Consider the following 14,670-nt stretch of genomic DNA (forward strand, 5'->3'; position numbering starts at 1 on the left):
GAGCAGGCTCCGGGCCGGGAGGCCGCCTCACCTCCGCAGGCTTTCCTCCTGCAGCCGCAGGGCCCGCCACGACTCTGCCAGCGCCTCCAGCTCCTTCTGGACCACGGCCGCCCCTTCCCGAGAGGACTTTTCCATCACCAGCTGGCCGTGCGCTTCGGTCAGGGCCAGCAGGGCCTCCTTCTCCGGGAACTCCGCCAGCAGCCGCTGAAGGGCGCACACACTCACTCACACTCACACACCCAGTGAGGTCCCGGCGGGGGTGGGGTGGGGTGGGGCTGGGGATGGCCTCTGCCCCCCAGGGTGGGAGCTGTGGCCTGCTTTTGGGGACGCAGCACCTGTGCCGGGGAAGCCAGCTTACCTCGACCTCGGCCTCGCGGGACTGGGCATCCCACGGGCCTGTGTCCCCCAGGTACGCCTCCAGCTTCTGAGTGACCATGGCGACCCACTGCCGCAGCTCCAGCAGCTCGTGGCTGAAGGTGCAGTGCTCCCGCACGCCCCGCTGGCACCGGTCCACGAGGTCCTGCGGCACAGCCGGAGGCCGGGGCGCCCTGAGTGCTGGGGGTGCTGAGACTGGGTCCCCCACCCTGCAGGGCCCCCGGACCTGCCCGGGCCCTGGGCTGTGACGGCCCCCAGGGCTCCCGTCCAGGGCCCCTGCCCAGCAAGAACAAGAGACGCTGGTCCTCTCTTCTGCACGGTGCAAAGAATTCACCCCAGAAAGACAGATTCTGGTGTAAAGTGCCTCTCAGCCTGTCTTACTTCCCTGCCCCAGGTCTGAGCAGTCGGCTGTCTCACCCACCACCGGTTGGTACAACCACTTGTGAAAATAGTACAATAGGTCAGTTTCTCCTAAAACAGAGCATGGGCAGCCCTATGACCCAAGGCTTTCAGCCCTGGGTGCCCACCCAGCGATGCAAGCACGTCCCCGCCAAAGGCAGGCGTGTGGCCTTGCCTGCAAGAGCCCCAGACCAGAAACCACCCAAGCGCCCACCAACAGAAGGATGGACAGATACACCGAGGCACCGTCGCCTGACGGGATACTATATGGCAGCAAGCAGGAACAGCCTACACACCCCGGGTGGGTGGATTCACAACCCGTCGTCACGAGAGCCAGAAGCCACGACAAGAGAAAACTGTCTGACTCGGCTTGAATAACCCACACGCTCAGGCAACCCCAGCCTATGCTGTCTCAAGTCCAAGGGCAGGGTCCCCTTCGGCTATCAGGAATGGGCGGTGACTGCAGGGACACGGGGGGCTTGCTGGGATGGGGGGGCTGGTAGTATTATTCTGTGCCATGGCTTGGGTGCTGGTAGCACAGACGTGTTAGTTGTGAAAACTGATCATGCTGCGCACTTAGAGGGCCGTTTTTCTGTACTCGATTGGACTTTGGTGACGTTTTTTTTTTTTTTTAAGATTTTATTTATTTATTTTTAGAGAGGGAAGGGAGGGAGAGAGAGAGAGAGAAACATCAATGTGTGGTTGCTGGGGGCCGTGGCCTGCAACCCAGGCATGTGCCCTGACTGGGAATCGAACCTGCAATGCTTTGGTTCACAGCCCGAGCTCAATCCACTGAGCTACGCCAGCCAGGGCCTTGGTGAGTTTTTTAAAGCAGTCTCGCTGTCATCCCCCTCCCGGTTGCTCAGCTCTCGCCTGCTCTTCTCTGTCTCTCGGGGCTGTGGACCCGACAGAGCAGACACTCCCCCTCTGCCCCGCCGCCTGGCCTGGGACCGCCCTGTCAGCCCACTACAGTGCGGTCAGGCCCCAGGGGCCCTCAACCCCTCTAGTGCTCGGACCCCTGCCTTACATCCTGGTGACTCTGCGGGGCCCCGCATGGGCCCCGCCTTCCCGCACTCGACAGACACGGGCTGGCACTGCCGGACGGGGGTGGGGGGGGCAGGCCCACCAGCAGCTGGGACAGCGCCGGTGTCCTCCAACGACGGCCTGCGACCAACCGGAGGCTCCCCTTCCCTGCCCGCCCCCTGACCCTGTCCCCTCCTGTGTCCTGTGCTCCTGTGTCAGACCCAATGGCCTCGACGGCCCCCGCTGCTTAGTGGGGTGCGTGCCTCCCATGGGAGCAGGGAAACCCCCTGGGCTGTGGGGGAAAGACTCACTAGAACGTGTTCGCCTGGAAGAGCACCGCGTGCCACAATAACAAAGGAGGGGGACACACTTCTTCGGAGAAGCACTGAGACAATAAGGAGGTTTGAGGGAGCTGGAAACCGCCACCCTGCAGCCCCTCACGGTGCTCAGCGAGCTCTGCTTCTGACTGTTCTAATGGGCGGGCTGGGCCGTCGTGGGCCGTCGTGGGCCGTCGTGGGCCGTGGGCACTACAGCCGCAGCTCGCTGCGTCTCTGGGCTCCGCGGCTGCTGACGGACAGGGGCAGTGGCTCCTGCTCCTCTGCTGCCCCCCCCCCCCACCGTAATAAATCAGCTGCTGACCCATTCAACTGAACTAAACGAATTCGTCTAGACCTCAGCCCTCCCTCGGGCCGGTGGGTCTCTGGGGTAGAGCTGTGTTTTCTGAAATCTCACGGGGGTTCCGGACACTGTGCCCGACGGTGGGGTGGGGGCGACGCCGGCAGGTACAGTGAGGGTGGGGGCGCCCCCCCACCCCCGGCCTGCTCTGGGGGACAGCCCAAATCCCGTGGGGTTTTCTCACGCCCCCCCCCCCCATGCTTCACTTTATTTCTCTTTTCTACTATAGAAAGGGCGGCACGTCACATTTTTAAGTGGTGTGGGTACTTGCACTCTCTGTGAACCTCAGGACACAGAGAGGCTGTTCGGAGTATTTGCTGTTGAGCAGGGCGGGGCCGGGGGGGCGGGGAGCCCTGCCTTAGGCGGAGCTTTCTGCAGGGAGGCAGCCTGAGAGCTGGCTCTGAGCTCCGACGCCCCGGTCACAGACGCAGACCCAGGACCCCATCTGGGTGCATGTCAGGGTGCTGCCTGGAGCCTGCCTGGCAGCTTGTCCTCAGGGGAACTAGGCAGGACCCTCCGTTTCCGTTCCCACTGCTCAGAAGGGAGCCAGTCCTCTGGGAACCCCAGGAAGACCCAGGTGGCCAGCAGAGGGCACTGCAGACAAGGTTCTTGGCCACCAGGCCGCTGCACCTTGGAGCCCCAGCTTAGGCAGCAGCGTGACGGGCCTGCTGCCCTTGGGGCTCCTGTTAGGACCCGAGCACTCTGTGCTGTTCTGTCTTTGGCTGCCGCCTGGAGGGGTGTATATTTACTTGCTGGCTGCCCACTCGTCCACCTTCCCCCAGAGCCTAAACCTGGGAGGGCTATCCTGTTCTCGCGCCCCCATCCTTGGGGCCCAGAATGCCGTCTGGCATACAGGAGGCACCCAATGACTGCCTGCTGAGGGCACGAGGAAGGGAATCAGGAAGAGAGAAAGAGAAAGGAGAGTGGGCAGGAATGAAGGAAGAAAGGGGGAAGGATCTGTCCAGGAGGGTCGGATCCCAGGACCTGGGGTGGGTCACAGCTCTTACCTCCAGAGACCTCTGCAGGGCCTGGCAGTCAGCGGAAAGCTGGTCCACTTTGTGCTGGTGGCCGGCGTTCCCCTGGATGAAAGGCCTGGCGGCCTCCACCTGTACCCCCAGGTCCAGCCCCTCTTCCTGCAGCCCCTACAGCAGAGGAAGTGGTGAGTAGGGCTGTCCTTTCTGCCTCTCGTCATGGGTGCTGCCCGGGGCCAGGGACGCTGAGTGGGGGACACGGGGGGAGGGGTCCTGGGACGGTGGGTCCCCGACCAGCAGCTGCACCACAAGGCCTCCTGGTGGGTCCACTCTCGGGAATGGGGGGAGTTTCTCAAACGAGATGAAAATACGGTGAGACGCCATGAGAGCAAACTGGGGGACACCCAGCCGGACTCTCGCTGGGTGACTGTCTCACGTTAAGAAGAGCCCCATCCCGGCTGCAGCCCGAAAGCCCCGGATGCGCCGTTTGTGGCGTCTTCCAAAGCACATGCGCCGTGCGGGGATGCGCTGAGCTTGGGCTGTGAAACGCAGCTGCCGAACGCCGGCCAGCTCCTCATCCAGCCCACGCCCGTCCCGCCCATGGTACACTGAAAGGTCGTTTCTTAGGGCCCAATGGGTTTATCTAACCGAAGGCCTCTGGACTCATTAGGACACTTAGCAAAGCAACTTTAAAAACAAGAGCGATGTTAGAGTTTGAACCATGGACGGCTTATCAGTTTTCTAAGGTGCAGAGTCAGCGTCTTGGAGGTGCCAAGGGCCCTGCTGAGGCCAGGAACCATAGGGCCAGTCAGCCAGGATGAAAGATCAGACCTCAGTGCAGGCGCCAGTGCCTGGAGGGGGCGGCTGCTGCTCTGCCGGTTACTGCTAAGGAGGGCGCTGCTTCCTGGTGCAGCTGAGCACCTGAGCGGAGAGGACTCGGGCCCCACAGGCCCCTTACCTGCAACCTGGAAAGCTGGGCCTGTTTGGCAGGAAGGCTCCGCTGAAGCCCGCCCTCGGCTCGGACCCTGACCTGCAGGCCCGAGAGCTTCTCCTGCAGGGGCTCGAAAGCGGCCCTGAAGTCCGTGTGCTGCGCCAGCAAGCTCTGGAGAGACACAGAACGGGCGGCACCCACGTTAACAGCTCTCCTCCCAACCCAGCTGCTTCCTCCAGCGTTCTCCCCGCTCGCTCGTGCTCGCTCAGGCATCACCGCCTCCAGGAAGCCTTCCCAGAGCTCTTGAGGGGGGTTGAACGCCCCTCCTCAGAGTCACCAAAGTGTCCTCCCATGCAGCTGCTCTGCCCACTAGGACAGGGGCTGGCAGACTCCATCCACACCGTACACCCCTTTTGTTAAAAAAGTTTCAGTGGCACACAGCCACGCCCACTAGCGTGCAGCCGCTCTCATGCTGCTGTGGCGGAGTGGAGACCCAGCAGCAGAGGGGTCAGCGAGGTCAGGGACGTGAGCTCTCAGCAGGTGCCCGGCCCCTCATCAGTGCCCCACAGACCACAGCTGTCACCACCGTCACCGTCATCACCACCATCACCATCACTGTCGTCATCGGACACGCAGCAAACATTTGTAACGTGAAGAATGAGCTGTCTGCGGCATGCCACATTTTATCTTCGATTTCATGCAGTCACATTTAGAAACGTGTTGCTGATAATCATAGTTTCTAGTTAACTGCTGGTTCAAAGCTTAAATTTTTTTCTCTGTGTTTTCTTATTTGACACTCCCTAGCTCTCTATGAAATATAGTTCAGTGCCTGGAGAGCAGAGAGGGGACTTGGGGGCAGGGGACAGGGGACAGAGGGCAGAGGCGGACCGATGGCCAGGAGCCCAGTGAGAAGGGTTGCACAATAATCCCGCCCAGTTCAGAGACGAGCAACCGGAGACTGTGGGGCCAAAGGGATGTGCCCAGGGCCACCCGGAGGCACGTGGTGGAGCTGAGATCCGCAGGGAGGGCTGCACGGCTGGAAGGGGTGGCCCCAGAGCCAGGGCCGGGCGGGCAGCGGCGGGGCTCACCTGCAGTTTGCTCTTCCTCTGCAGAAGGCTGTTGTGCAGCAGGTCCCTGTCCCGCACAGAGCCCGCCACCTGCTCCAGGAGGGCCGCGGCCCTGTCCTGGCCGCAGACGCTGCCCAGCAGGTCCTTCTTCAGCTGCAGCACGGTCAGCTGCTGTTTCAGGCGGGAGCTCTCCATCAGGGCCGCCTGTGGAGGGAGACAGGTCGCTATTAGCCTCAGAGCAGGACGGTGCAGGACGGCACTGAAAGCCCGCGCCAGGGGCACACCTGTTCAGTCTCGAACGCTCCGTGGCTGTGCCTTTGTGCCGGGTCCCGGGGCAGCAGCAAACCTGAGGAACAGGCCGTCAAGAATGCACTGCAGGGGCCCTGAATTTCGGGGTCACCTTGATTCCTCCCTCGTCCCCCAACATCCATCTTATTGTCAAAGCCTGAGCAGGAATTCCACTGCCTACAAGTCTTGGGGATCGTCTCCTGTCCATCCCCACCGCCGCTGACCGTGGGTACCTCAGCCTCACTCACCGGGGCCACAGCAGCTCCCAGCCGCCTGCTGGCCTCCGCCAGCCCCAGCACCAGCTGCGCCCACTGCAGCTGAACCCAACCAGACCAGACCAGGCTGGCCTTCTACTCAGTGATCTGCTTCTCCAATAGCAGTGGGCTACCTCCCAGGTGGTGCTCGGGACATCTTGAGGGGGTTAAGAAAAGACAGGGCGGGCAGCTCGAGCCCCGGCCCGTGACATCCAGGCCACCCCGGCCAGGCTGGGGACAGGGATACAAGACTGGCTCTCTGCCAGCAATCCGAAGTCCTGGCCCGACTTGTTCCCGCCCACGGCCCCGAGAAACCCCCGCTCTGGGGGTCCTGGCCACCCTCCGGAAGCACAGTCCTCTCGCTCCCCCTCTAGGAGGTCCCGGTGTGCCTTCTGCCCGGTGGGAGGACAGGGCGGAAACACACCTGTCGTGGAGTCAGACAGGCCTGGGTCAGAGCCGCAATGACCGGGTGACCTTGAGCAAGTGGCTTCCCCTCTGTGACACCTGGTTTCCTCGAGGGTCAAATACTTCTAACAAAATCGTCCTGCTTAACTCTCAACGCTGTTTCCGGGAAGCAGCGAGCTAACGGGGACAAGAGCATTACATGGAAGTCTAGAGCCCACCATTCTGGCCTAGCTCTGCCTCCCTTGGGTGGCCTGACCTTGAACAAGTACCCTAACTTCTTCCTGGCCCGAATCCCTCAGCAAAATGAGGAGAAAAATGGTAGAAATGGGGACAAAAAACTCTGTAGATAGATATTCAACATATATTAATTACAACAACAAAAATTAGAAGCAACCTAAATATCTGTGATACACTCAATAAATTACGACATACCCACAAATGGAATCTCAGGCAGCCATTGAAAATGATGACCTTTTTGGAACAACTTTAAATGCTGCTGAGAAAAAGCTTATATATAAAAGAGTTGGCATATCCATGGATAAAACTATATAATGTGATCTCAAATACACAGAAAGTGTAATTTATTCATTAAAGCTTCGGTCTATTGATGACCATATCTCGTGGAAACGGCGCGATGGATTTTCATCAGATGCAAAGGGTGTGTTTGGGACAGCCTGGCCTGAAATTGAGGTTTCTGGCACACATGAAATTCTCCTGGGGGATCTCTGAGGAGTACCTCGAAAAGATGGACCATCATTCCTTTGGAGCACGAGGAGCTCCACAGGGGCCCCAGAGGACCCCCGGAAGGGAAGGCCATGGTCTGCGGTGTGGGAAACATGGAGAGAGAATGCACCTGCTCCGACCTGAGCGCTAGGTGGACAACCACGAGGGAGACCCCGGTCTGTAGCCCAGGAGGGTGCTCCAGGTGCCGGCCTCCACCAGGTTGGACAGGACAGTGATGCCAGGCGGGTCACCAGTGTCCCGTGGCCCATGGGAATACCAGTGAGGGCTCTTTGTTTCCATCGCAGATATTTACATTCTCCAAGGAGACGTGACTGGTATCGTCAGGATGGAAATGAATGCAAAGCGGGGCTGACACTCCCGGTGCTCTGGTGTCTAGGAACCTGGCCCTGAAAGCACGTTGTTGTGAACTTCAGAGCCCCAGAGCAGCCCCGGGCAGTGTTTACAGGCGAACCGGAGCTACCATGGTGACGGGCGTGGGTGGCGGACACGGTCCACGGCTCTGCCAACCACCCTTCCTCCGGCTTCCTCACCGAACAGCCAGGATTTTGTCTGGGTAGCAAATGGCAGGTTCCAGGTTCTAGGATGATGACTACAATGGACACCCATCACGGTAATCCCGTCATCCTCAGCCAGGGATTGGGCCAGGGGTGGTCATGTGACCTGGGTCGACCAATGAGGTGTAAGGGGCGTCTGCTGGCCTCTGGGAAGGAGGAGTTGCCTCCCTGCTGGAAGTGGCAGATGGAGAGTCCTTTAGCTCCCATGCCATTCCTTCCTGTACAGATGTTCACGCGTGGATGCATGCTGGCAGCAGTGGCCACCATCATCGGCTGTGAAAGGAGGCGGGGCTTAGAGCTAGAGAAGCCTGGGTCCTGAATGATGCCATGGAGCTATCAAGCCAGCCCTGGGACCGCCTGAAGATCACTGAGTTTTAAGCTACCATTGGTCAGGTCTCCTGTCACTTGTCACGTGCATCCTACCACGTAAAGGGCATGGCCTGACTGCTCTCTCATTGCTCAGGTTCCCACCAGAGGGCTGCCCTTCCTGTTCCTCCGTGGCAGGATCAGTGCAGAGTCCTAGGGTCACACCAGGCGCCCGGCTTTGCCTTCTGCGGTGGATCTCTGTCTCTGATAAGGAGTGTCGGTGTTTCCTGGGCGCACAGGACTCCTGTGCTGGGCAAGTTTGCCGTGAGCTTTACCAGATAAGCAGAGGACACAGGAGCACGCCTTTCCCTAGGACAACACCCAAGGTGCCCCACTCCACCGTGGCCTGCCCCAGCCTCACAGGTCAGCCCTCCGCAGGGCCACGCTTACCTCGATCTGGGGCAGGAAGGTGTGAATGGAGGGCAGGTCTGGCAGGCTGGCGGTGACGTCCAGGAGCCTCTGGGCCAGGTCCCTCCACAGCTGCAGATCCTGCAGAGGCCGCTGGACACGCTGCCACAGCTCCACCCCCGCAGCATTGCGCAGCCTGGTGCTCTTCGCCTTCATGCTGCTCGGACGTGGGGGGTGAACCGGAGAGAGTGGGTCAGTCCAGGAGTGCGGCCGCGCCCAGACCCCCGGGAACCCGGCGTGTGCTGCTCCCGGGGCGGCCCCTCTGCTATTGTGCAGGCTGTGAGCCCTGTGCCCCCTGGGCGGAGTGCACCGGAAAGAAGCCAGTCCCCAAACAGACTCGCAGCCCAGCCTCACGACCAGGGAATGTCGAGCTCTAAAGAGCAGCTACGGAGCCCCAAGACAGGTGCTGCTCGCCCCTGGGGACCCCACAGGAGCAAGCCGAATCCTTGCTTGAGTGAGCAGCCATCCTGCCGGGCCCCGATAACTCTGGGCACGGCCTGCTTTGTGCACAGAAGGTGCACATACCTCACCTGCCCCAGGCTGGCATCCCCCCACCCATCCGGGCCACTGGTCTGACTGTGCAGAGGCGGGGACTGAGGACACCGTGCGGTCAGGGACACACAGCACGGGGGGCAGCTCCCGGAGTCCATTCCGGAGGAAGCCCAGGGTCAGGCAGAGGTCCTGTGGACGCAGGGATGCCTCTGCCGAGTTCTAAACAACTCTGAGGCCACACACTGAAAAACAGCTACGGTTGCAAATTAACCCCGTGCTGGGCTGCACCGAGGGCGGCGGTTCGGTCTGCTCGTCCGTGCTGAGCTAGGAGGGTGGGGACCTGCTGTGCCCGAGAGCCCACGGGCCGAGGGGGCAGAAGAGGCTGGCGTCAGCACCATCAGCAGGCAGGGGGGTGGTGTCTGCCTGTTGAAAACTCTCCCCTTGGGTCATTACATGGTGGACCCAGCCCAGTGCTGAGCTGCATAAAGAGACTCGGGGGAAATGGGTGAACGAGCCCCTTAGCATGGACAAGAGCAAACTCAGGCCTCTTTGGGGGAGAGAAACGCAAACTACTATCCAAAGGGACAGTGACCACACTGAGTCAGACCTGTGGCAGACAGCCATCGAGAGGTGCAGGGATTCCTGAAGTTAGCAGGTTGCCAGAGAAAGCGAGCCCGCTGCCCGAGACGGCCTCAGGTGGGGACAGGAGGCCCCGAGTCCCGCCCCTCAGCCCCCCGCCCCTCCCCTGTACCTCTGGAACTCCTGGATGGCAGCGACGACGCTGTCCGGGATCGGCTGCGGGTCGTGGGGGGAGACCATGAGCTCCTTCAGCTGGGCCTGAAGCCGGTCCACCCGGGGCTCCTCCGCGGCCAGCGCCGCCCGCGTCGCCTGCAGCACAAATGAGCCCCGAGGGAGGCGGTGAGGTCCCGGGATGGGACAGGGCGTGTGTCCAGGGCGGTGAGCGTGGCGGGCAGGGGGCGGGGCAGCCAGGGAGAAGACAGGCAGGGGCTTGGCCCTGCTCCCCCACCTCCCGATACACAACTCTCTCTCGCCAGGCTGGTTTTCTCTTAATACCACCCGCCTCACAGCCTGGTCACGAATATGAGCTCCTCGTAATACAAACAACTCATGTCTAGCACCAGTGACAGCATGCTGAGTGTGCTGGGCGTCTCACTCATTTAAGCTTCCCAAGGGTTCTGGAAGGTGGGTGGGTGGGTGTGCGCCCATTTCACAGGCAAGGAAGCGCCGTCCAAGTGTTTCCCGACACCACAGGGCCAGTCAAAGGGGGACGCTGGAGCCAGGCCCCCTGGCTCCTCCACTGCCCCCTCAGCACCGAAAGGCGCGATGGCCTGACGGGTTGTGGGCAGGCCGCGAGGACATTTCCACGGAGCACCGCACAACCGCGCCCGGGACCCAGTTCTGGCCCCTCCGTCCCGGCCGAGTTGCAGAACTCTCAGTGGCTCGTCTCCCTGTCTACAAAAGGGGGGGGCCGTGGCCGTGACCCCACCCAGGGTCCCGCAGCCCTCCGTGTGGCTCTGAGGGTGAGCCTGCCCCGCACAGATGCTCTCTTTGCAGGCTGCTCTTTCAGCCGAGGCCCTGACACACCTGCCTCCCTTGAGTTTCTCGGAAGGGCAAGCAGCCCACACCCCTTTCTCGGTGCCGGGTGGGCTCAGTGCACTCCGCTGTCCCTGCTCCGCTGGGCCAGGGCGGCCCCAGCCCACCACAGGTCCCTCGGCCCTGCAGCCACATGCCTGGCCTGGTCCCCAGGCCCCCAGACCGCTGCGCTGGGCTGGGCTGGGCAGGTCGGGTGTGGCTGCTCCTGGCTACAGGGCACGCCACAGGAAGTGCAAACAGTAACTGCCCGAGTGCTGCTGAAGAGCAAACGTCCCTGGTGATCAGTTCTGAAATTCCCTTTTGCGGATACCCAGCGAGTCAGGACTTGGTCAGAGTTGAGGTGACCCCAGGATCAGGTGCGGTAGGGGGCCTTCAGCGGGCTGTGATCGGCCTCCCGCTTCGGGGACAGCTTCCCGGAACAGCACACGGTTGTGTGACAGGGGGCAGTGGCAGGGCCCCCGGGCGCCCCATCCCGAAGAGCTTGCACCCTCTGACCTCCCCTCTCTGGACCGCACGGTAAAAGCGGTACTTTGAGTGTTGGCTTTTCTTTTCGGCAGGTGCTAGTCTAAGTGCTCTTGTTTCCACGTGTTCATAAGGAATTTGTGTGTGTGGGGGGGGGGGGTCCTATTATTAAATCCCCTTTTGACATTTAACTGAGGGTAAGAATAGTTTTCCCAAAGTCATCCTGTTGGCGAAGCGAGGACCCTGGACTTCATGGACCAGCGGTCCCGTCCCAAAGCCCCCACCCCTAACCGCCACAGACGGGCTGCGGCGTGGACCTGCCCCTGTGCACAGAGCTGACCGCAGTGGGCTCTGGCCCTCACGGCGGGCCTGAGCGGGCCCCAGGGAGCCCGTGTGCCTTGCTCCGACACACGCAACAACACTCGTGCTCGCGGGCAGACTTAGAAGGGAGGGGAGAGAGCAGCGCACAGCAGAAGTGGGTCTGCGTGGCTCTTCTTCCAGACGCTTCCCCTGATGGAACTGACACGGAGTGACCTCGCTGAGTTAATAAATAATGACGGGAGTGGGGAGGGTGTTTATTCCTAAATCTCTCCGTCCACAAGTCGAACCTCCTGTGAGTGGGCATACGGGACGGGGGAGGGGGAGGGTGCCCTGATTGGACACCGCGTGTCACTGGAACCCACCCCGCTCCCCAGAATGGGCACGTCTGTTGGCCTCCCCAGACTCCCCGCTGTGCTTGCCCATCGTCATCTCTGCACTGAGAGCTTCACCCTTGGCTTGAACACCCTCTGCTCTGGGCTCAGGGAGTCGGCCACCCCCCACGCCCCCACCAGGCACAGAAGTGGCAGCCTGGAGACCATCCACCTCTGGTCTCATCGACCCCCTGATGCCTCATGCGATCCTAGGAACACTGGGAGTGGGGAATCTCTCCGGGGCTCAGTTTCCTCATCCGGAAAATGGGTGCAAACACCCAACTTTGGGAAAACCGGAGTGCGTGTGCTGAAGGCTCCCTGAGATTCCCGCCACGCAGAAGCTCCCGGGGTGACCGCGCGGCCGTGGCTCGGCCCAGCGTCGCTTACCGAGTAGCGTCTCCAGCGGGCCACCAGCTTGTCCTCGGTCCCCGCCCCGGCCGCGGGCTCCAGGCCATCCTCCGCCAGCCTCCGGAGGCCCTTCCTGAACTCCCCCAGCTCAGCCTCCAGCAGCTTCCTCTGCTGCTCAAAGGCCCCCCTGGACCTGAGCAGGCCCCGCAGCTGCTCCTCCTCCTCGCCCCGGAGGGCTCGGAGCTTCTCCAGGACTTCCCGCATCTTCTCCAGCTCCTTGGTGATCTTCTCCGCACCCAGGGGAGAGGTGTTCTGGATGACCCCCACAGCCTGCTCCTCCAGCCTCTTCAGAGACTCCTCACCCCTGAGCAGATCATCGGCGATGCCCTGAAGGGGAGGGCGGGTGGGGAAAAGCCGGAGGGCGAGGTCAGGCTGCACGTGGGTTCCTAGACTCCTGGCTCAAGGCCAGGGGCCCCTCTCCAAGGGGCGGACGGGCTGCCTCCATAGCCCTGACTCACCGCAGGGGGACACAATTCCCTGCCCACATCTCCTACCCGTCACCTCCTCACCCCAAGGAGAGAGTCTCTGGCGGGTGCTTCTCTAAATGTGGTTGACCCTCCCTGACATTCGTTAATCTGCCTGTTTAGCAGAGGCCGAGGCAGCCGCAGGCACAGCGTCTTCAGCTGCAGCAGTACGGGGCCGAGAGGACCCGGATGGCCCCACTGGACTTCACAGTGTTGATCTGTACGGTCACCCGCTAATGACGAATGAGGACTGACGGTCCGATCGTGACCTCGATATCAGGATTCTGATTTACATAAACGGCCGTCAGCTTTTGATTTTTTTTAAAAATAAAAACTGTTTTTGTGAACACCTTTAAATCTATTTTATCTGAAAATGCCTTGGAAATATTTTTTAACTTTTTTACTGAAGTGTAGTTGACGTGGCATAAAGCACACAGACCTTGGGTGTGACCGACCGAGAGTTTCGAGAAACACGCATGCTGGTGTCGTCCCCACTGTTACAGAAACATACGGCATTTCTAACACTCTGGGAGATTCTACAGTTCACTGGAAGTCACAGAACATGTTACTTTTTGAAACTGGCTTCCTCCACTCAGCATAATATTTTCTTAGACTTTTCCATGCTGCGGCCGGTATCGGTATTTCATTCCTCCTTACTGTGAGTTACATCCCTGCATCTAACATTAACAATACATTTGTCCTGACAAATATTGTAAAGTGAGTCCATTTAAATACAAATATTAAATAAAGGGGGTATAGGTGCTGTATAATGTTGCAAAAGTTATGGAGTCGTTCTTGAATTATCGAAGATAATCTACCCAGTTACTTTACAGAGGGGGTTGGAAGTTGATTCAAGGTCACGACATGTCAGGAAGGTGAGAGGGGACAGAGCCCCTGCCCCCACCCCCCGGGCCTGCCGCCTCTGCTGGGCTTTCTTACCCTCAGCCCTGCTGGCATTTGAGGCCGGGTAGTTCCCTGTCATGAGAGCTGTGCTGTGCACTGTAGGATTCTTAGCAGCATCTCTGGCCCCTGCCCCTGGATGCCAGTAGCGCGCCCCCACAACTGTGACAGCCAGAAATGTCTCCAGACTCTGCAGATGTCCCCTGTCTGGGACCCACCAGTCTAGACCACGCCGCTGGGGCCTGGGGTTTCCCGGAGCCCTGCCGGCCCAGAGACCTCCACACGGCACCCAAGGGCCCCAACACTCTTCGCTAGATCCTGCACTTCTCCTCCCGTGGGGTCTGTATCTCCTTCGGCCCCTGCACCCCGTTACACATAAACTCTAACACAGAACTCGCCCCCACTGCAGCTCCCTTGGGGCCCCTGGGGGAGACACAGCCAGGTTACCTGCAGCTTGGAGAGCCGGTGCTCGTCGGCCAGCTGGCAGCTCCGCCCCACGCAGCCCTGCACCTTCTCCACCACCGCCTGCAGCCACAGCTGGAACTCGTCCACGCCGGCCTGGTAACGCTCGTGCTCCCGCGTCACCCGCTCCAGCAGGCCCACTCTGTCCTGCGGGAGGGAGGAGCGTCAGCGGCCGTGGGGGGCTCCAGCCTGGCTGCCCTGGCCTTCGAGGCCTGTGTGTGTGTGTGCACATGTGCGTGCAAGTGTGTGTGCATGCATGCGTGCAGGGGGATGGGGCACAGCCAACCCGCAGCCCCTCTGCTGGAAATAGAGACCCCAGACCCCCTTCTCTGGCTTATTAGCAATAAGCCAAGAGACTCTCAGCTTCAGAGACCAAGCACATCAGTGCCGGGCCCGTTACCTGCCCAGGCGGCTTTCTGTCCCGCTGTGTCCTGGGAATGGCACTCGAGACGGGGCCTGGTCACCGCAACTCCTGCCACCTAACACTGTCGCCTGAGAGCTCACCACGGGGCCGGCGCTGCCCCGGGGACTCTGAGGACACCGCCACCTCCCGGGGCCCTCCCAGTGGGCCCTCACAGGCAATGTGATCGGTCCGGTCCAACAGACAGGGACGCGGAGGCCTGGAGGTGGGATGGCCTGTCCGAGGCCGTTGGCCGCCTGGGAAAGCACCGAGACTCAGACGCGATGGTAAGGCTGGGTCACAGGGGGACGGCCCC

At 60.9% G+C, this 14,670-nt stretch overlaps 1 protein-coding gene across 3 annotated transcripts in view; it reads right to left on the reverse strand.

The window, feature by feature from the left end:
* The window catches only part of SYNE3 (spectrin repeat containing nuclear envelope family member 3), a 70,485-nt gene that overhangs the window by 14,884 nt on the left and 40,931 nt on the right, over positions 1-14,670 (reverse strand). For all 3 annotated transcript variants that reach the window (XM_036013725.1, XM_036013720.1, XM_036013734.1), the window contains exons 5-13: positions 13,940-14,101; positions 12,108-12,455; positions 9,704-9,840; positions 8,443-8,617; positions 5,463-5,645; positions 4,402-4,545; positions 3,480-3,614; positions 359-520; positions 32-204 (exon numbers count right to left, since the gene is read on the reverse strand). In XM_036013725.1, coding sequence (XP_035869618.1) covers positions 32-204; positions 359-520; positions 3,480-3,614; positions 4,402-4,545; positions 5,463-5,645; positions 8,443-8,617; positions 9,704-9,840; positions 12,108-12,455; positions 13,940-14,101 — 1,619 coding nt within the window. The remainder of the gene's footprint in view (positions 1-31; positions 205-358; positions 521-3,479; positions 3,615-4,401; positions 4,546-5,462; positions 5,646-8,442; positions 8,618-9,703; positions 9,841-12,107; positions 12,456-13,939; positions 14,102-14,670) is intronic.

This window comes from Phyllostomus discolor, chromosome 1 (genome assembly GCF_004126475.2).
Source record: "Phyllostomus discolor isolate MPI-MPIP mPhyDis1 chromosome 1, mPhyDis1.pri.v3, whole genome shotgun sequence".
Lineage (NCBI taxonomy): Eukaryota > Metazoa > Chordata > Mammalia > Chiroptera > Phyllostomidae > Phyllostomus > Phyllostomus discolor.